We start from the raw sequence: 23,227 nt of genomic DNA on the forward strand, positions 1-23,227 counted from the left end.
TTTCAAGACAACCGGGAACTGACAAATATGAGGTCAAATCATGAACATCAGTAATGTTCAGGTCGGAGATCTAGAAAGAGTTAGAATTCCGAGTTGGATGGCCAGGTGACTTCAACGCACTGAAATCAGAGATTTACCAGTTCCCAGTTGTTTTGAAAGTGGCATCAAACGGCAACGGGAGGCAGGCTTCATCGGCGCGTCACACACCACTGCAGTCGTTCTGCCCCTGAGCAAGGCGGTTAACCCACTGTTCCCCGTGCACCGAAGACGTGGATGTCGATTATGGCAGCCCCCACGCACCTCTCTGATTCAGAGGGGTTGGCCTAAATGCATTCAGTTGTACAATTGACTAGGTATCCCCCTTTCCCTTTTCCCAATGAGCTGGAGGCAGTATGCATCTAGAAAACTTAGAAATATACTTAATTGTTTGAAAGCTTTAACGTCGAACGTTTTAATACACGAGGCATGTCTTACTGTGCTTCAAAGTATCCCATTAGATCTCCTCTCGTTGTAAATTTCCGACATCATTTTTTCATCTCGGTCACATAAAACTGCTCTCGTGTGCAGTGTCCTTTCGACAACAGTGTTTTCCTGCTAATTGCATTTTGGAACAAACATTTACACGCAGCCTACTGCCTTTAGCACATTAATGCGCTTACAATTTGAAGAAATAGGTTTATAAATATTTTAAGCTAAACGTTCTGATCTTTTGCATCAGACTCATTCTTTTTCAAAGTAATTTTTTAAAGAATATGTAAACTACTGTAGGCCTACTGGTTATATGAATTTGGGATCTGTTTGGAATAGGCTATTTATTTCTGGACAAGCTGACCAATAGAATAGGTAGCTTAAACTTTTCTACTATAGTAGAATGACATAGGCTAGCGATTTTGCCGTTCGTTACTTGTCGTGTTGGCTGAGGAAAAGTAAAAAAAGTATCTTATCAGAATTCAGTAAGAAGGACCGCACATCGTTGCATCCTCGACTTGCATGTTCTGTTAATATGAATGACCATATTCTAAATGTAATTTCTGTCATTCTGAGCACCGTGGGTGGACGCCCTGAGCAGGTTACGCACCCAATGCATATGGGTCCGTTAAATTTCTTAAATGTCCGATAAATTAAAATGTTGCCAGTCAAATGTCCGGTGACACATTTTCCTAACGGAAACCCTGACGCACGCACGGCTCACCTTGTTGATCCAGAAGACCATGGCGTCCTCCAGGTCAAAGGGCAGCTCCTTGGAGGCACTGAAGGTGGAGAAGCGTTTGACGCAGCCTACCACCCGCTCTATGCTGATCATCTCCACTGTGTGTGCCATCATCAGGGAATCAATTAGTGGTATGTGGGAACTCTGTACACACAGGAGAGAAACAATATATGTTTAGGATGTTTGCTCCTACCCTACTCGATTGATCGTTTAAGGCAGTGGTTCCCAAACTTTTTATAGTCCCGTACCCTTCAAACATTCAACCTCCAGCTGCGTACCCCCTCTAGCAACAGGGTCAGCAAATGTTATTAAACATAAATGTGTGTGGGAAGTGACAAAGAGCTCTTACAGGACCATGGCACAAATAATAATAATCAATAATTTTGCTCTTTATTTAACCATCTTGCATTTAAAACCTTATTTGTTCATTGAAAATTGTGAGTAACTCACCACAGGTTAATGTGAAGGGAGTGCTTGAAAGGATGCACATAACTCTGCAATGTTGGGTTGTATTGGAGAGAGTATCAGTTTTAAATCATTTTCAACAAGGTCTGTGCCTATATTTAGTTTTCATGCTAGTGAGGGCCGAGAATCCACGCTCACATAGGTACGTGGTTGCAAAGGGCATCAGTGTCTTAACAGCGCGATTTGGTCTTGTGTGTGTATATATATATATATAATATACAAAAGTACTGTACCAGTCAAAAGTTTGGACACACCTACTCCTTCCAGGATTTTTCTTTATTTTTTACTATTTTCTATCATGTAGAATCATGTAGTAACTGAAAAAGTGTTAAACAAATAAAAATAGATTTTATATTTGAGATTCTTCAAAGTAGCCACCCTTTGCACATTCTCAGCATTCTCTCAACCAGCTTCATGAGGTAGTCACCTGGAATGCATTTCAATTAACAGGTGTGCCTTTTTAAAAGTGAATTTGTGGAATTTCCCGATACAATATACACATTTTAAACTATTCATGCATAAATACATGTGTAGGGTTGGGTACTGTACAGTGGGCTCCAAAATTACTGGCACCTCTGATGGGCAATGCACCAACAATACTATAGAGAGAAACTCAAAATACTAACATGTGAGAAATACTGTACTTTAATCATGTTTCAATGGAACCCACCAAAATAATTTATTGATTTAATTTAAAAAATCAATGTCCTCCAAATCAAGGTTTCATAATTAATGGCACCCTTAAAGATTGTAAATAACATCTACCAACATTAAACCAGGAATTAAATTCCACTTTTTTTTTTTCTCCACTTAAAAAAAAAAAAAGTGTATCTAAGTGTTAAGGAACTATATTGAGCCATTACATCACTTCCTGTTTCACTAGGGTATAAAAACATGGTAACATGCATGCAATGTCCCTTTGTCATCCAACACCATGAAGAAAACAAAAGAACTGGCAGTTCAAAAGAGACAGATGGGCATAGACCTTCATGAATCTGGTAATGGCTACAAGAAGCTCCACAAACGATTGAATATACCATTGAGCACTGTCAGGGTAATTATTTTAAAAATCTAAAGATTAACAGTTAACCTCACGGGAAGAGGATGCAAATGCAAATCCCCCCAGGATAGGGAGGATGGTGAGAGAAGTAACAAAATCCCCAATAATCACTGAGAAAGAATTGCAGGCCTTGGTGGCGTCTTGGGGTCACCAGGTTTCAAAAAGAACCATCAGACACCAGGCTCTTTGGAAGGGTTGCCAGAAGAAAGCCCTTTCTGACCCCAAGACACAGACTCAAGCGCTTGGAGTTTGCCAAATGTCATTTAAATTATGACTGGAAGAAGGTGCTCTGTATCTGACCAAAATGTAACATTTTAGGTCAGATACAGCATCGGCATGTTTGGCGTCGAAATAGAGATGCATACAAGGAGAGTTACCTCATACCCACGGTGAAATATGGTGGTGGGTCAGTGATGTTTTGGGGCTGTTTTAACTCCAGAGGTCCAGGGGAACTGGTTAAGATTGATGGCATAATGAATTCCACCAAGTATCAGGCAATTTTGGCTGACAATCTGGTTGCCTCTGCCAGAAGGCTGGGACTTGGCCGTAGGTGGACTTTCCAACAAGACAATGACCCAAAACATACCTCAAGATCCAACTAAATTAATGTTCGGCCATCTCAGTTGCCGGACCTCAACCCAATAGAAAACCTGTGGGCTGAGTGGAAGAGGACAGTTGATAAGCGCAAACCCAAGAATGTGAAGGATCTTGAAAGGATCTGCATAGAGGAATGGTCCAAAATCCCTCAAAATGTGTTCCTTAACCTTGTCAAACACTACAGGAAAAGACTCCATGCTGTTAACCTTGCCAGAGGTGGTTGCACTAAGCACTTAATGAGGAGTGGCAATAATTTTGAAACCTTGATTTTTTAATTAAATCAATAAATGATTTTGGTGGGTTCCATTGAAACATGAATAAAGTACAGTATTTCTCACATGTTGGTATTTTGAGTTTCTCTATAATTATATTGTTTACATTTTTTTAAGTATTGTTTGTGGATAGCCAGTCAGGGGTGCTAGTAATTTTGGAGCACACTGTATATCGGGGGTGTTTTGAAATATCCGTGGTATGAATTGCCAAACCATCTGAACTAGAGTTTTTAAAAAAAACATTTGAATATTTGTACTAGGTTAATAGATAAAGCAGTTTACCCAGCTGTGTATTTGGTTTGCTAACTTGCTAGCTAAGTGGCATCTTAAGAGCAGTCAGAGAAAATCCCCTCTTGGATTAAGATCCCTGCTGTTTAGTAATATTTGTTTTGTGCATGCAGAAAACTGAGTAGCCTTTGAGATACTTGTTTAACTTTATGAACTGGGTCGTCCGTCCTTGCAATTAGTTTGTTTGCACTCGTTAGCATTTAGCTAGCACCTGCTATGGGAATTTGCTAGTACTTGTTAGCATTTGTTAGTATTCTGGTAACAGGTCACATGGAATAAATCGGAAGCAAACAGGGATGGACTACCTTAACTACCTTCTAGCTGTCTAGTCTGTGTTTTATAAATGTGCCATGAGTATAAAATCGACGCATTTATATAAGGATTTGGCAACTCGTTCTCATTCTGAGAAATAAGCATCTTCTTATCCAGATAGGCCACTTGATTTCAACATCTAAACAAAGTGAACAGGCTGTGTTGTTCAAACAGTTGGAGACTGACGGATGCATTTATAACAGTTGAACTGTTCTACCTTGTTTAGCAAGCAAATGGATTCAAGTTGGCTAGACTTGAAATATAAAGATAAGCTGGTTACTCACTAGCATGTGGGCTTGTGCTTGAGAGATTGTTTATGATACCTGTGTTAGTTTTCTATATTGCCTGCTACTAGAAGTTTGTCATTATTAGTGGATATGCATTGTGCATGTTTCTGGTTAAATTTGTAACAAAAATAGCATTTTCATAGACTTGAAAGCCAAATCAGTGATTATTGATAAAATAATTAAATTGCTGGTCTTATGGTTGTGGAAGGCTTATATTTAGCCTAGGTATAATTTTACAAGCCCTGAATTCATTCAATTATTCCTGACTGTTTGAAATGCAGTGTATTGACCTTTAATAGTGCAACAATGCTCATTTAGAGAAAACTCGCCCATAAGTTTGAAAAAAAATTGAGATAGGATTTTTAGGCCATATCACCCAGCCCCATCTCCAACCATGTGATGGCAGGTGATGTAAAGCCACAACAAGCAGGTTTTTTTTCAACAACAAATTATGATCAATAACATCAAAGACTGCACTGAAATCTAACAATGCAGCTCCAACTATCATCTAATTATCCATTTAGCCAAACAGTCATCTGAGTCGGTGCAGTACAAGTTGAATGCCCTTCCCTACAGTGCATGCCTGCTGATAGTCAGTAGGTAACTTGTTCTCTGGAAAATAGCATTGTATTTGGTCAGACACAATCCTCTCCATCAGTTTACTAAGAGTAGGCAGCAAACTGATTGGGCGGCTGTTAGAGCGAGCAACGGGTGCTTTACTATTTTTAGGCAGTGGAACTACTTTAGCTTCCTTCCACACCTGTGGATACACTCCTTTAGGCTTTGGATAAAGATACGGGAAATACAGGTGGCAATCGAGTCTGCTACCATTCTCAACAGTTTCCTGTGTAGGTTGTCTATACCTGGTGGTTTATCATTATTGATGGATAACTATCATTTTTCAATCACAATCACCTCTCCCACACTATCTTGACCAAATTCAAAACAGCAATCCTTCTCTTTCATCAGATCTTCAATACACAAATATGATGGTTCACTGTTCAATTTTGTCCACTTTACAAGCGGGTGAGGATGAGGTGCGAGGGTGGGCGGGGCTGCTGTGGGATTATTGAAGACACTCTTTGAAGAGGTAGGGTTTCAGATGTTTTCGGAACATGGGCAGGGACATTGCTGTCCTAGGTTCAGGGGGAACCTGGTTCCACCATTGGGGTGCCAGGACAGAGAAGTGCTTTGACTGGGCTGAACAGGAGCCAAGAGACCAGAGGTGGCAGAACGGAGTGCTCGGGTTGGGTGTAGGGTTTGAACATATCCTGAAGGCAGGGAGGGGTAGTTCATCTTGCTGCTCCGGTAGGCAAGTACCATGGTCTTGTAGCGGATGCAAGCTTTGACTGGAAGCCGGTGGAGTGTGTGGAGGAGCGGGGTGACATGGGATAACTTGGGAAGGTTGAACACCAGGTGGGCTGCAGCGTTCTGGATAACTTGCAGGGGTTTGATGGCACAAGCTGGGAGCCCAGCCAACAGCGAGTTGCAGTAGTCCAGACGGGTGCCTGGATAAGCACGTGCACTGCTTCCTGTGTGAGCTAGGCTCGTACTCTACGGATGTTGAAGAGCAGGAACTGCTTTTGTTTGCAGAAAACGACAGGGTGTTGTCTAGGGTCAAGCCCAGGTTCTTTGCACTCTGGGAGGGGGACACTGTGGACTTGGAGTGGGCAGGCCTTCCACGGGAGGAAGAGCAGCTCAGTCTTGGCGAGGTTGAGCTTGAGGTGGTGGGCTGACATCCAAGCTGTTTCTTTACAGACGCATGTTTGTCAACAACTGGTAAGAATAATTGTACAAATACTCCAAGTGCTGCATCTGGATTCACTTCCTCATACACATCATCCTGAGAATTTTTGGGGTATGATATAAATAAACTTTAGGCCCTGCCTTTGGTTCCTCGGATTTCCTTGTTATTGCCACCATGTTATGGTCACAACAATTGGAACTGACATTGTTTTAAGAGCAAAGCTCTGCAGCATTTGTGAAGATATGATCAATACATTTGGATTTCACAGATTCAACACTATCTAACACTAACACTAAGTTGGTTGAGTCGGGTCATATTGAGCCCCCCTTTTTTCTAGGAAAGCATACACAATTATTCGTTTGACCAAATATTTAGGAAGAGGTCATCATTTCATAGAGTCTGAAAGAAGAAACCACATGGAGGTTTCATGATGCTTGTATCTAAATGTAACCGGTGTGTAACGGCTAGCTAGTTAGCAGGGTGCGCGCGAATAGCGTTTCAATTGGTCTCTTCAAGGTCTCGCTCTGAAACCTTGAAGTAGTTGTTCCCCTTTTTCTGTAAGGGCCGTGGCTTTTGTAGAGCGACGGGTAACGATGCTTTGTGGGTGGCTGTTATCTATGTGTGCAGAGGGTCCCTGGTTTGAACCCAGGTAGGGGCGAGGAAGCTATACTGTTACATAAACCAAACAAGATCATGTTAAGATTGTTCTATACATCAGTTGGGGTCTCTGTAAGCTTCAATAGGTCACCCTAAACCTATCATAAAAGTGCATCCTTGTATTTGTCTTGGCTAATATAGTCAAAATGTTTGCATTAGGGTAAAAAAAGGAAAAAAGTGTTAACTGTTAGTCTTGTGTTAAAAGATGCTTACAATGATTTAAAAAAATTGTGATTGTTTTGAATTGTGTTTGGAAAATTTTAAAAAAGACAGGGATATGCATATTTCCCCTTTCAAGACGATTCAATACGTACTTTATCTAGATACATGGGCTCCGATACGATACATTTCAGTTTGAAACGTTTGTTTGAGTAGAGGACGAATCAATGCAATTCGGTTCGATGCACTAACATTTGTGGCATAAACACATTCATTCATTTCACATTCATTTCCATTCTAAATTCAAATCTGTAGCTGATGGAGTTCATGAGCTGGGCCTCTGAGCTTGACGTGTGTGTAAATGATGCATGTCTACGGTGTATGTACTGTGTGTGTGTGTGTGTGTGTGTGTGTGTGTGTGTGTGTGTGTGTGTGTGTGTGTGTGTGTGTGTAAATTGTCTATGTACTATGTAGGCACCTGATCTGAGTCATACAGGAGACTAGGGATCGAACACCCCACTACCACTATCAAACTAGGGAGGGCAATGTAGCCTGTTTTCTGTCCCCCACACTTTGGTTCTGAAATCACCATCACCCAATAATTAAATTGTCATTTTGCAAATTAAGTGTTTGAGCTAGTAAGGTATCAATATTTCACATTTACAAATTAGCTATGGCATAGCCAATGAATACACTGCTCAAAAAAATAAAGGGAACACTTAAACAACACAATGTAACTCCAAGTCAATCACACTTCTGTGAAATCAAACTGTCCACTTAGGAAGCAACACTGATTGACAATAAATTTCACATGCTGTTATGCAAATGGAATAGACAAAAGGTGGAAATTATAGGCAATTAGCAAGACACCCCCAATAAAGGAGTGGTTCTGCAGGTGGTGACCACAGGCCACTTCTCAGTTCCTATGCTTCCTGGCTGATGTTTTGGTCAATTTTGAATGCTGGCGGTGCTTTCACTCTAGTGGTAGCATGAGATGGAGTCTACAACCCACACAAGTGGCTCAGGTAGTGCAGCTCATCCAGGATGGCACATCAATGCGAGCTGTGGCAAGAAGGTATGCTGTGTCTGTCAGCGTAGTGTCCAGAGCATGGAGGCGCTACCAGGAGACAGGCCAGTACATCAGGAGACGTGGAGGAGGCCGTAGGAGGGCAACAATCCAGCAGCAGGACCGCTACCTCCGCCTTTGTGCAAGGAGGTGCACTGCCAGAGCCCTGCAAAATGACCTCCAGCAGGCCACAAATGTGCATGTGTCTGCTCAAACGGTCAGAAACAGACTCCATGAGGGTGGTATGAGGGCCCGACGTCCACAGGTGGGGGTTGTGCTTACAGCCCAACACCGTGCAGGACGTTTGGCATTTTCCAGAGAACACCAAGATTGGCAAATTCGCCACTGGTGCCCTGTGCTCTTCACAGATGAAAGCAGGTTCACACTGAGCACATGTGACAGACGTGACAGAGTCTGGAGACGCCGTGGAGAACGTTCTGCTGCCTGCAACATCCTCCAGCATGACCGGTTTGGCGGTGGGTCAGTCATGGTATGGGGTGGCATTTCTTTGTGGGGCGGCACAGCCCTCCATGTGCTCGCCAGAGGTAGCCTGACTGCCATTAGGTACCGAGATGAGATCCTCAGACCCCTTGTGAGACCATATGCTGACACATGCACATTTGTGGCCTGCTGGAGGTCATTTTGCAGGGCTCTGGCAGTGCACCTCCTTGCACAAAGGTGGAGGTAGCGGTCCTGCTGCTGGGTTGTTGCCCTCCTACGGCCTCCTCCACATCTCCTGATGTACTGTCCTGTCTCCTGGTAGCGCCTCCATGCTCTGGACACTACGTTGACAGACACAGCAAACCTTTTTGCCACAGCTCGCATTGATGTGCCATCCTGGATGAACTGCACTACCTGAGCCACTTGTGTGGGTTGTAGACTCCGTCTCATGCTACCACCAGAGTGAAAGCACCGCCAGCATTCAAAAGTGACCAAAACATCAGCCAGGAAGCATAGGAACTGAGAAGTGGTCTGTGGTCACCACCTGCAGAACCATTCCTTTATTGGGGGTGTCTTGCTAATTGCCTATAATTTCCACCTTTTGTCTATTCCATTTGCACAACAGCATGTGAAATGTATTGTCAATCAGTGTTGCTTCCTAAGTGGACAGTTTGATTTCACAGAAGTGTGATTGACTTGGAGTTACATTGTGTTGTTTAAGTGTTCCCTTTATTTTTTTGAGCAGTGTATATAGTACAACTTTGTATTTCACCCCCATCTCAAAATCAAATGGTTTTGATCGTTTGTAATTTTTTTGTGAGCTTCTTCTCTACTCCCGCTTAGACCATCCAGTGCACCTCGCAAATGATCAACTATACACTGTATATAAAAATTACCATATATACACAGATTGTTTAAAGCAAAACTATTCTTTAAAAAATGGTTCCAGAAGGGTTCTTCGGCTGCCCCCTTAGGAGAAACCTTTTTGGTCCCAGGTAGAACCAACCTACCTGGAACTCAAAATGGTTCTTTAAAGGGTTCTCCTATGAGGACAGTCAAAGAACCCTTTCAAGTTCTAGATAGCACCATTTTTTCTAAGAGTTTACCAAAACTATCGCTGATGGTGAACCTGAACAATCTGAATAAAACCTATTCTAAACTCTGTTCAGCAGGTAGCCTATAGCTGAATGACAGTTGCGTCTCCGGTAACTTACTTTTATTCTGATAAAACAGCATTTTCAACAGTACATAAATAACAATTACCTTGCTTGTCACTTAACTAATAGAGCCTAATCTAATGCAAAACATGTTATGGGTGCCACGCAGATGTGCAAGATCAGAAACAGGCCGCCTACCTCGCGTTGGTCATCGTGCGAAGCTGGACACAGTGCACAGTTTGACTAGGCTACTGATATTGCCTAGGGTTGTTCGGCATGCAAAATGACTTGTTGATCAATGACTGTCAACACAGTTAACGTTACATGCTTAGTTCGACACTGAAGGAGAGGATGCATTGGGTGTAAAAAAAATTAAAAAGAAGAGCAAAACATTTTTGTGACTCCGCGATGCTTAACGTTTGAATCGATTTTCTGACCGATGCATGCTACATTTGGTTTGGTTTGGGATCTATGTACCTATGCAGTCAGTCGTATCTTAAACATTTGAATCAGGAACAATTCATATCTGAATTGTTACATACCTAATAGACATGGTTTTAAAAAGGTAGTGGTAATATTTCCCATACCGAAAAACTGGTTTCTGGCAAACATTTGTGGAAAACCTTTGGACAATTTGCAACTTGTGAACTTCTGGCAAACAACTTTGGGAAACTCAGTATGAATATTGAAATTATATTAGGGTTTTGGTTACTGTGTGTTAAACATTGAAAAGTATATACATAAACCAAATCACAACATTAAATGAACTTACTTCACAGAGAAAAAAACTAAACTATACTAAACAACATGTATTCAATGTCTTATCCTTTCTAGGACACACGTTCCGCTAGCAGAACCCCTCTACAACATTCCGCTGAAAAGGCAGCGTGGGAAATTCAAATTATTTTTTTTTAAATATGTAACTTTCACACATTAACAAGTCCAATACAGCAAATGAAAGATAAACATCTTGTTAATCTACCCATCGTGTCCGATTTCAAAAAATGCTTTACAGTGAAAACACAACATATGATTATGTTAGATCACCGCCAAGTCCAAAAAACACACAGCCATTTTCCCAGCCAAAGATACGAGTCACAAAAAGCAGAAAGAGATAGAATTAATCACTTACCTTTGATGATCTTCATCAGCATGCACTTCCAGGAATCCTAGTTCCACAATAAATTGTTGTTTTGTTCGATAATGTCCATTATTTATGTCCAAGTAGCTACTTTTGTTAGCCCGTTTAGTACACATATCCAAACGCTCCTGCGGGTCCAGGCGAACGTCGGACGAAAACTTCAAAAAGTTATATTACAGGTCGTAGAAACATTTCAAACTAAGTATAGAATCAATCTTTAGGATGTTGTTATCATAAATATTATCATAAATATAGAATTCCTTTGTGTCTATAAAAGTAATGGAACGCAAGTCGATATCATGTGGAATGCGCGTGACCAGGACCTGGCTCTCTGCCAGACCACTGACTCATTCCCCTCTCATCCGGCTCCACATCACAGTAGAAGCTAACTGTTGACATCTAGTGGAAGCCGTAGGAAGTGCCGTAGGAAGTGCAAACAGAGCCATATCCCACTGGGAATTCAATAGGCGATGAGTTGAAAATCAACCAACCTCAGATATCCCACTTCCTGGTTGGATTTTTGTTAGGTTTTCGCCTGCTATATGAGTTCTGTTATACTCACAGACATCATTCAAACAGTTTTAGAAACTTCAGAGTGTTTTCTATCCAATAGTAATAATAATATGCATATATTAGCATCTGGGACAGAGTAGGAGGCAGTTCACTCTGGACACGCTATTCATCCAAAGTGAAAATGCTACCCCCTATCCCTAAAAAGTTTTAACAGATAAAATAAATCCAATGCAACTTAAAATAATCAGCATGCTAGTGAAGAAAATAGCAAAGACGGGATATTTCCTCAATAAAATGTTTCATCTTTTTATGCAGCGACAATATTTACATGAGAGAAATGTGAAAACTATGGGGACATTGACCTTAGGATGTTTAAAGGGATAACAAAATAATTATTTACATGAGCTAAGTGATAACTGAGCAATAAATTAACCAATGGAAGTTTAAAAGATAATGAACCATTTTTTAAATAATTAAAACAACAAAAACTAAATCAAACCCAGTTTGGAACTATTGTCTTTTTGAGTGAACTTTGGAGACTGTGGCCCTGTGGAAGTCCTTCCTCCAAAGCTTGTTGAATGCATGCACTAAAACAAATCAGAAAACAAAACAAAATTAGGATACTGAAAACAATGCATATTTTGGCATCTTAAAAGGTCGACATTTTGTTATGCCTAATATGGCAATATTATTTCCCCAAAATGAATTATTGTTACTCAAAAAAATGCTGGGTTAAAAATAACCCAATTTGGGTAATTTTGACAACCCAGCGCTGGGTCAATACAGGACAAAACAAAGCATTGGGTTAATTCAACCCAGTGGATTTGGGTTTTGCTTCTAACCCAGCGCCTTGGGTTGAGCGCTTGACTCAACTGTTGGATAAATTAGACTATATTGCTGGGTTAAAACCACCCAGCGTGTTGGGTAGTGACATAAACCCAGCACATTGGGTTAGGGGATTGACCCAGCAGCTGAGTCATTTTTTTCTCTCAATCTAATCCTAATTTTGCTTGTATATTTTGCCTTCTCTATCATCCCACCACCGCTGTTTCTTACACACACACAATCAAGATACAATGTTGAATTTCAAACAATTAATTTCAAACAATTAATTTCTATTGCCTGCATTTTAGAACATACATCACGTCGGAGAATATACAAGAATATATACTTTTAAAAATGTTAAATAGCACATTGAAACAAAGCCCTACTGTCTAAATATGTTTACCAGTGCCAGATCTAATAGACATTCACATCAACTGACACATCAGCTAGCTTAGGCTATCTTAGGTGACACTACACACCATGCTGTTTTGCCATACAATAAATCTTCATTTGGGTCGAGTTAAAACATTGTTACACAGATCAAGTGTAAAATATTACATTTGAAGGTCACTCTTACTCTTACACTATTACATTTGAGGTCGACCGATTAATCGGAATGGCCGATTAATTAGGGCAGATTTAAAGTTTTCAGAACAATCGGTAATCGCCATTTTTGGACGCCGATTATGGCCGAGGAGACTGCGTGGCAGGCTGACCACCTGTTACACGAGTGCAGCAAGAGACAAAGGTAAATTGCTAGCTAGCATTAAACTTATCAACAACTACACATTGTTGATGATATTACTAGTTTATCTAGCTTGTCCTGCGTTGCATATAATCGATGCGGTGCCTGTTAATTTATCATCGAATCACAGCCTACTTCGCCAAACGGGTGATGATTTAACAAGCGCATTCGCGAAAAAAGCACTGTCGTTGCACCAATGTATACATAACCATAAACATCAATGCCTTTCTTAAAATCAATACACAAGTAAAACATTTTAAACCTGCATATTTAGTTAATATTGCCTGCTAACATGAATTTCTTTTAACTAGGGAAATTGTGTCACTTCTCTTGCGTTCTGTGCAAACAGAGTCAGGGTATATGCAGCAGTTTGGGCCGTCTGGCTGGTTGTGAACTGTGTGAAGACCATTTCTTCCTAACAAAGACCGTAAGTAATTTGCCAGAATTTTACATAATTATGAGATAACATTGAAGGTTGTGCAATGTATCAGCAATATTTAGACTTAGGGTTACCACCCGTTAGATAAAATATGGAACGGTTCCGTATTTCACTGAAAGAATAAACGTTTTGTTTTCGAATTTATAGTTTCCGGATTTGACTGAGCGGTGGTAGGCAGCAACAGGCTCGTAAGCATTCATTCAAACTTTCCTGCGTTTGCCAGCAGCTCATCGCTGTGCTTCAAGCATTGCGCTGTTTATGACTTCAAGCCTATCAACTCCCGAGATTAGGCTGGCAATACTAAAGTGCCTATAAGAACATCCAATAGTCAAAGGTATATGAAACACTTTGTTTTTGCATTATTTAAACCAAATTAAACATGTTTCATTATTTATTTGAGACTAAATTGATTTTATTGATGTATTATATTAAGTTTTTTTTAAAGTGTTCATTCAGTATTGTTGTAATTGTCTTCATTACAAATATATATAAAAATCGGCCGATTAATCGGTATTGGCTTTTTTTGGTCCTCCAATAATCGGTATCTGCGTTGAAAAATCATAATCGGTCGACCTCCACAACCTACTAAGGACATGGACTAATGACTCATTACTTTACGTTCATTCATAAAGCACTTCACAGTCCCCAAAATGTAACATTTGTATTTAAAATAAATTGTTGTGATAGAATGAAAGTGTACCAGAAGGCACCAGTAGTTGAATTAAAGGCAAACAAGCCACATACCGTACTGTAGGCAAAAAATAGGCACAAATACAAAAAAAATCTAACTAGTTCCTTAAGAGCATATTAGCATTGGAATGAGATACTCATGGCTCATCCATCCATTGATCTATTAATTCACAGGAACACATTAGCTGGAGGGATGTGCTTCCTCCTGTCACTTCTCACACTACATACAAGAGTGGACACTTAAACACTATTGTTCAGTGTAAAAAAAGACATGCTCGCAACAGTCTTACTGCAGGAGATTCTGTTCCTGGCAGCTGATACACCATGGTCTGTAGGAATTCCCATGCTGGGGAACAGTGGGAAAGTAATGTCAAACACATAATAGGACTTGAAGCACACATCCAGTGCCACAAGCAGTGTACCTTGCTCCAATGCGATTCCATTAATGACTGTAAACACCTGTGTGCAGTCCCCAGAATGGGTTCTGGTCCAGGGGCCTAGGCAGAATTTTTTGGGGCCTAGAAAAATTTCGATAGGCATTTTTTATACTCATTAATGAAGAAAAAAAAAGTTGCGACGTGCACCGTATATTATTTCGTAATACAACCGTTTTATACTAGTGCATAGTACTTGGAAGAACCTCATTACATATACAAATAATTAAATATCCCAGCATATTAAAATAAGACTAACTTTATACCAGTTGCCAACAACATAAAACTCATCTTCAGATGCACTTTACTCTCGATGGGCAAACAGGCCTATATTTGATGTTACAATTTATACCACGGCGGGTAGTAGTTCTATAAAATGGTACCTTACCTTTAGTAGACATATCATAAGGCGTGACCTACATCACAAGGCGCAGACGGCGAGTCTGAGTTGAATATGGTGCTGATTTCATCATAATGTATGTCGGTTCACGCTCAAAAGACAGCAAACTGAAGTGGTTCAGCAGGGCGATTGTCATTGCCGGGCGCTTGTCATCATACTTTGAGATGATTAAATAAATGATGATGAACTTCACTGTAAGGTGAATGTGCAAAGTGATGCTTCTTCCAATAAATATTGAGGGTCTTATTCTGGTGACATGATGATCGATGCTTGGCTGCCATTTGACAAATGCAAATACAGTCTGAAGTTTACATACACCTTAGCCAAATACATTTAAACTCAGTTTTTCACAATTTCCCTAACATTTAATCCTAGTAAAAAGTCCCTGTCTTAGGTCAGTTAGGATCACCACTTTATTTTAAGAATGTGAAATGTCAGAATAATAGTAGAGAAAATGATTTCTTTCAGCTTTTATTTCGTTCATCACATTCCCAGTGGGTCAGAAGTTTACGTACACTCAATTAGTATTTGGTAGCATTGCTTTTAAATTGTTTAACTTGGGTCAAATGTTTTGGGTAGCCTTCCACAAGCTTCCCACAATAAGTTGGGTGAATTTTGGCCATTCCTCCTGACAGAGCTGGTGTAACTGAGTCAGTTTTGTAGGCCTCCTTGCTCGCACATGCTTTTTCAGTTCTGCCCACACATTTTCTATAGGATTGAGGTCAGGACTTTGTGATGGCCACTCCAATACCTTGACTTTGTTGTACTTAAGCCATTTTTCCACAACTTTGGAAGTATGCTTGGGGTCATTGTCCATTTGGAAGACCCATTTGCGACAAAACAGTTATATTTTTGTTTCATCAGACCAGAGGACATTTCTCCAAAAAGTATGATCTTTGTCCCCCATGTGCAGTTGCAAACCGTAGTCTGGCTTTTTTATGGCGGTTTTGGAGCAGTGGATTCTTCCTTGCTGAGTGGCCTTTCAGGTAATGTCGATATAGGACTCGTTTCACTGTGGATATAGATACTTTTGTACCTGTTTCTTCCAGCATCTTCACAAGGTCCTTTGCTGTTGTTCTGGAATTGATTTGCACTTTTTGCACTAAAGTACGTTCATCTCTACGGCTGAGTGGTCCCATGGTGTTTATACTTGCGTACTACTGTTTGTATAGATGAACGTGGTACCTTCAGGTGTTTGGAAATTGCTCCTGTAACCGATGTGAAATGGCTAGCTAGTTAGCGGGGTGCGCACTAATAGCGTTTCATTCGGTGACGTCACTTGTTCTGAAAGGGGAACAACAAGTAGTTGTTCTCAAGGAACCATTGGTCTAACTGGAAAATAGTCGTTTAGCAATTCCTAAATGATCATCAGCTCTGCCAAATGTTTTATATTTTAAAAGTAGGCAAAGTATACTGAAAACTTGTAGTTCAGTTAAAATAATCTGTTTGTAAACAATTGTTGGGAAAACGACTTGTGTCATGCACAAACTAGATGTCCTAACTGACTTGCCAAAACTATAGTTTGTTAACAAGAAATTTGTGGAGTGGTTGAAAAACAAGTTTTAATGATTCCAACCTAAGTGTATGTAAACTTCCGAATTCAACTGTAATATCGCTCTTATCCATAATAGTTTCAAAATGTAGATTTTCTACCCCCATGTGCTCTAGCTGTTGGCTAGAGTGCATGTGCCAAGACCAGAGTGGGCACATGTGCTATATAACGCAACAGTTAGTGACAAAACCATTACCAGAGTTGAAAATGCAATGGAAACCCATTTAACTTGGGAATTGTGTGGCAGAAGTTATTTCTATGTACACTATGTCATCACGCACAGCCTTTTATCCACAAAAAGTCTGTTCGCTGGAAATATTTACGGTGGGAAAATGCTCATATTGTTTTATGCTGATTTAAAAATATTTGCATGGAAATCTGTCGCAAATTGAATGGAAATCTACCCAATGCAGTTATGCGTAACAACTTACAGGCTGCAAGTCAATGAAGGACTTTCTGGACTCACTGAAGCTGAGTCGGAAATGTCTTCCTGCCTACCTTGTAGACTGGTGTTGGGAGGACCACTGGCAGAAATCTTAAAGTGATGTCACCTTGTGTATCTCTTAGTTTCAGGCAAAAATAATAGAAATGAGCGTAATAAAAAAATAAATCGCTATAGACAAATCAATCAGTATAAGCTAGACATATGTATTTTTCTTGCATTGGATGTGTCTCAATCTACCACATCTGACGATTTCGCACTTCCACATCTGCGGTGAAAGGTGAGAGAGCGAGAGCAGTGTTTGTCAGACCATGAGACATACCGAAAAGCGGTCTTCTCTCAGAATCTTCTGTAGCGACGGAACCGTTTGGCCTGTAAACTATTATGGAAAGAGTAGACTCATGAACACCATGGTGTTCTCCGTTTTGCTCTACGACTCCCACAAGCGTCTTGGGAATCATTGGAAGTCGGTACAGCCGATCTGCCAACTTCTGTCTGTAGCGTCCGAACAGTCTGGGCTACACACTAATATGACCCCCTCTGTGTAAAGGTGAGACTCTCACGAACGCGTACATGTCGGTGTGAGTGGAAGTATATATGGAGACTGTTTAGTGCCAAAAATAAGGGGTTCAATGTAAAAGAATAAATGTTTCCTGATCTTTCCTATCTCTCTCAGACATAGGTCAGAAACTTCTGAACAAACTTCCTTTAGATTTTTTTGTGGGGACTGTTGTTCCATGTAGTTTATTTGTTATTCAATGCGTTTGTATTGGCTAATAGCAGTAACAGACTGTAATGGGTTAAAAAATAAGAAAAAAGCGGCAATAGTACTGCTTGTCAATTTTGAGACGCGGCAGCCAGTATACACTTCCTCAAAGTAGTCTGAATTGATCTAAGATAACTCAAGACATCTTTCATTGATTTTTATGTTTTTGCCGAGATCTTAGTCGCGCAATTTTACATGTAACTAAGATGTTTTTCCAAATGAGAAAATGTGTATGAAAACGAGTCGTCTCTCATTGAATGACAAAGACTTTACTGAAGAATCTTTACTGTTTACCAATCACCGACGAAGGGGCGTAGACTTCAGCTATCAACTTCGGCTTGCCTCCCCCCAAAATTTGGTGTGCCCGAAAACCTGTACCGAAGTCCAAAACGAACAAAAATGTCACAAAATGTCATCATAATATATGCACAAACTCTTCCTTACTGTTTCGGCAGGGAAGCATGCGAACACCGTAAGACACCACCAGCAGGGTCATTTCACACTATACCTACACTTCCAAGACAAGATCTTGGGCCTGGTTCTCTCTAGGCTAGCGAAACGAAGACCCCTAGTAGCTGGGTTTAAAATGTGTAAGTCCTGAGCAATCTGTAGTAAAGCAAACAATCACTTTTTTCAGAATATTTTATTCTACTTAGTTTTTTTGACCAACAAAAACATACATCGACAAAAGCAAGACAACTTAACATTTACATAAATATCCACAAACATCACACTTGCTCAGATCCACATGTTCTCACCGTATACACCCAATGCTGTTTATAATGAGACTCTGCCCCGTATGACTTCAAATTGTGTTGTTGTAGCCAGACAAACAATTACTTTTCCATTGCAATTAATCACTAGCCTGGCTAACACCTAACTCTTGAAGTCCTCCTGACTTCAGAGTCTGGAATGACTGACGTTGTCGGCACAATGTGTCTTTAATAAAGGGGACTGTGCTTTTACTGGTTGGCTCTCTGTGTCTTTCTCATTTAAACACCCACAGCCACACACAGCCCCTGAGCGCCGCCCACTTCTATTACAATGGTTGGATTTTCAAATTCAAACAATGAGAGGTCTCAACCCCAGAGGAGAAAAAAACATTTGAGAGAACCAATCAAACCCTGTCGCACAATTTATTTGTCAATATTGCATTAACAAACAGCCTCCTTTCCAGACGTGTGTTGTCACAGCTCTCCCTGTGAGTCAAGTGGGTCGCGTCAGAATCAAATTCAAGTCTAATGTTTTAGTAAAACATGCAACCCACCATGCCTGGAGTATTCAGCAGACAGATACTCTCAGACTGTCTTGGCCCCTATCTGTCTGGTCCACTGAGCCTTTTGGATCGCGGTCTCCTTCATGTACTCCGCAACCTTGTTTGCCGGCCAGATGTTGTTAAGCCACTTGTATGGAGGTACATTTGTGTATTTTTGTCTGAAGCAAAACTTTTTTCTTTTCAATCAAAAATAATTGTTCTGAAAGCAAAAACGAGGCTTTAAAATAAAATTTGCAATCAAATATTTTGTAATAGCGCACAAAACTTTATGCATTTTATTCCCCATTGATTACAGCATTACCCAAAAAATGGAGGAGGCAGGTGGCAGCGGGAGGAGGTAGGAAACTGGTCTCTCTGCCCAATATAAAGGATCAAAACTGGTGGAGGAATAAAAATAGCATAAATAGGAAAGTATACCAGTTTCATTTGAGGATCAGGATGTTGACAGCTGTGCCATACAGATTGCAAAATAGTTGGGAAGAGATTTTTTATGTACCGATTCCATGGTACAGGGTGTATGAGTTGATATAAACGTGTAAATATTTGTATGAACATAACAAGATTCAACAACTGAGACATAAACTGAACAAGTTCCACAGACATGTGACTAACAGAAATGGAATAATGTGTCCCTAAACAAAGGGGGGTCAAAATCAAAAGTAGCAGTCAGTATCTGGTGTGGCCACCAGCTGCATTAAGTACGGCAGTGCATCTGCTCCTCATGGACTGCATCAGATTTGCCAGTTCTTGCTGTGAGATGTTACACCACTCTTCCACCAAGGCACCTGCAAGTTCCCCAGACATTTCTGGGGGGAATGGCCCTAGCCCTCACCCTCCGATCCAACAGGTCCCAGACGTGCTCAATGGGATTGAGATCCGGGCTCTTCGCTGGCCATGGCAGAACACTGACATTCCTGACTTGCAGGAAATCACGCACAGAACGAGCAGTATGGCTGGTGGCATTGTCATGCTGGAGGGTCATGTCAGGATGAGCCCGCAGGAAGGATACCTCTTTGAGAGGTCTTCCCTGTAACGCACAGCGTTGAGATTGCCTACAATGACAACAAGCTCAGTCCGATGATGCTGTGACACACCGCCCCAGACCATGACGGACCCTCCACCTCCAAATCGATCCCGCTCCAGAGTACAGGCCTTGGTGTAACGCTCATTCCTTCAACGATAAACGTGAATCCGGCCATCACCCCTGGTGAGACAAAACCGCGACTCGTCAGCGAAGAGCACTTTTTGTCAGTCCTGTCTGGTCCAGTGACGGTGGGTTTGTGCCCATAGGCAACGTCGTTGCCGATGATGTCTGGTGAGGACCTGCCTTACAACAGGCCTACAAGCCCTCAGTCCAACCTCTCTCTATTGCAGACAGTCTGAGCACTGATGGAGGGATTGTGGGTTCCTGGTGTACTCGGGCAGTTGTTGTTGCCATCCTGTACCTGTCCTGCAGGTGTGATGTTCGGATGTACCGATCCTGTGCAGGTGTTATCACACGTGGTCTGCCACTGCGAGGACGATCAGCTGTCCGTCCTGTCTCCCTGTAGCGCTGTCTTAGGCGTCTCACAGTACGGACATTGCAATTTATTGCCCTGGCCACATCTGCAGTCCTCATGTGGTCCCGTGTGGCTCAGTTGGTAGAGCATGGCGCTTGCAACGCCAGGGTTGTGGGTTCATTCCCCACGGGGGGACCAGGATGAATATGTATGAACTTTCCAATTTGTAAGTCGCTCTGGATAAGAGCGTCTGCTAAATGACTTTGTAAATGTAAATGTCTCCTTGCAGCATGCCTAAGGCACGTTCACGCAGATGAGCAGGGACCTTGGGCATCTTTCTTTTGGTGTTTTCAGAGTCAGTAGAAAGGCCTCTTTAGTGTCCCAAGTTTTCATAACTGTGACCTTAATTGGGCGTAGACTAACCGTCTGTTAGTGTCTTAACGACCGTTCCACAGGTGCATGTTAATTAATTGTTTATGTTTCATTGAATAAGCATGGGAAATAGTGTTTAAACAATTAAGATCTGTGAAGTTAATTGGATTTTTAGGAATTATCTTTGAAAGACAGGGTCCTGAAAAATGGACGTTTCTTTTTTTGCTGAATTTATTTTGAGAACAAAACATTTATTTGAAAACAAAACTCCAATTTAATTTCGCTATCAACAACCCATTAAGGATAGACTGCCCCCTTTGCTTTCAGTGCTTCTTTTTTTAAATTTTGCTTTTGAATTTTGTTGTTGTTGATTGAAACACTAGTTCTTCGTTTGCACTTTTGACCCCACAGCTGTGAGCGGGCTTTAGTGGGAGGTGTGGATGATGCTTCTCTATTTGTCAGCCATTATTTGAGTGTCACTTTGGCTACAACCAATACTGTTCAGCCTTTCTTTCCGACACAAAGGAAGTCATAGCGGACACCTACGAAGAAGGATTGTGTGATGATGACATCTCAGGTAAGCAGCACTGGGCGTTCTTCCGTCCAACTTCTACATAGCTAGTAGTTAGCTCCTACGATTCAGTGTCGGGTTCATAACATTGTACTATATTACATACATACATACCGTAGAATGATAAATCATGCCATTATTATTCTCAAGCTAACCAAAAGCATTTAGCTATGAACGACTGTTCTCGCCATTTTCAGTTGAATTCATCTAACTTTCTTTCATGGCAACTCATAAGCAGGCAATGTCCTATTTGTTTCATAGTCGATATATAATCATATCTCATGACAGTATAACGGTTAGCTTTTATATTACTGCGTTACCATTAGCTAATGATACATAGGCCTACTTTAAAACACACACTTGCACTCTGTTATCATATACACATTGTTTTTAATCATATAACATTAACTAATTGGGATATTGTTTTGTTGCAGGGAAGACTGGCTCAGCAGATCAGGTTGAGGGATAGGTTAAGATCTATCATCATCAGATTACCCTTTGATTTTTAATATCTCCTGTTTGTATGCACACAAGAGTTACAGTTTGTTCGAGCTGGGGTAAATAAATTATATTGATATTCCCGCGGAGATGGTAGATGGTCTGCAACAGTTTATTGAAGTTGTCAGCACCTATCTCACACACAATGTTTTCCCTTCACTATTTAATGAAGTTATCAGTTCTTATAGTGGGAATGTAGGACGGCCAAAACTAGAAATTACTCGTGACACCCTTCAAAGTAGAGCGCTGTACTCAGATTATTGCATGGTGTGCTTTTTTCGGTAAAGCTTTTTTGAAATCTGACACAGCGGTTGCATTAAGGAGAAGTTTATATAAAGTTCCATGCATAACACATGTATTTTCATCAACATTTATAATGAATATTTCTGTAAATTTAGGTGGCTCTCTGCAAAATCACCGGATGTTTTGGAAACAAAACATTACTGAACGTAACGCGCCAATGTAAACTGAGATTTTTGGATATAAATATGAGCTTTATCGAACAAAACATACATGTATTGTGTAACATTAAGTCCTATGAGTGTCATCTGATGAAGATCAAAGGTTAGTGATTAATTTTCTCTATTTATGCTTTTTGTGACTCCTCTCTTTGGCTGGAAAAATGGCTGTGTTTTTCTGTGGCTATGTACTGACGTTTGGTGTGCTTAGATTGAACGGTCATATCTCAGTTATTGTTTTCATATCTACAAAAAAGAAGCGATTGTCAGCTGCTAATTTTCAGATTTACACCACATAAACACCCAGCCATTTTCAATGGACTATCAAGCCCCTGTTGCTGCCAAGTCATGATTTCCCTGGGGGTTAGCCTTGAAATTACCAAGTGGTGAGACACATAGCCCTCTATATTTAAATGTTTCAGGTACACTCAGATAGGTGTCTCCGTCACATAGTCAGTAACCACTCACAGAGGCACACACAACTTGCATTTCTATAACCTCGGACCCACCCCAGTGTTCACTATTCATGGAGGAAGACCACAGGATCACAGAGATAAGGTTCCTCCCCCCCACAAAACCTTTTCTTTCTCTCTGTTAGAGTGGAACGCTTATGGAGAGATGTTTGGAGTGCTGACACGTCAGTACTACAACTTGCTGCACAGTTTGGACACATCCCACACCTCTTCTGTGTGGGATATGTGTTCCTTAAAAATAAAGGAGAGCCACACACTCTAGGAGCTCAGATGCAAAAATGTAATTACCAACGTTTCGACAGCCAAGCTGTCTTCATCAGGGTATAATCACAAACACTGCGGGATGACTCGTTTATATAGTGTCAAAAGACACACAGGTGTCTGTAATCATGGCCACGGGTGGCCTAATATCATT

General features: G+C 40.9%; 1 protein-coding gene across 4 annotated transcripts in view; it reads right to left on the reverse strand.

The window, feature by feature from the left end:
- The window catches only part of LOC129819085 (calmodulin-regulated spectrin-associated protein 1-B-like), a 124,986-nt gene that overhangs the window by 70,828 nt on the left and 30,931 nt on the right, over positions 1 to 23,227 (reverse strand). For all 4 annotated transcript variants that reach the window (XR_008754010.1, XM_055875633.1, XM_055875632.1 and 1 more), the window contains exon 4: positions 1,193 to 1,354. Coding sequence is in view for 3 of the 4 variants with exons in the window: in XM_055875633.1 (XP_055731608.1) it covers positions 1,193 to 1,354 (162 nt within the window). In the remaining variant the exon portion in view is untranslated. The remainder of the gene's footprint in view (positions 1 to 1,192; positions 1,355 to 23,227) is intronic.

Source organism: Salvelinus fontinalis, chromosome 21 (assembly GCF_029448725.1).
Source record: "Salvelinus fontinalis isolate EN_2023a chromosome 21, ASM2944872v1, whole genome shotgun sequence".
NCBI classification, from domain to species: Eukaryota; Metazoa; Chordata; class Actinopteri; order Salmoniformes; family Salmonidae; genus Salvelinus; species Salvelinus fontinalis.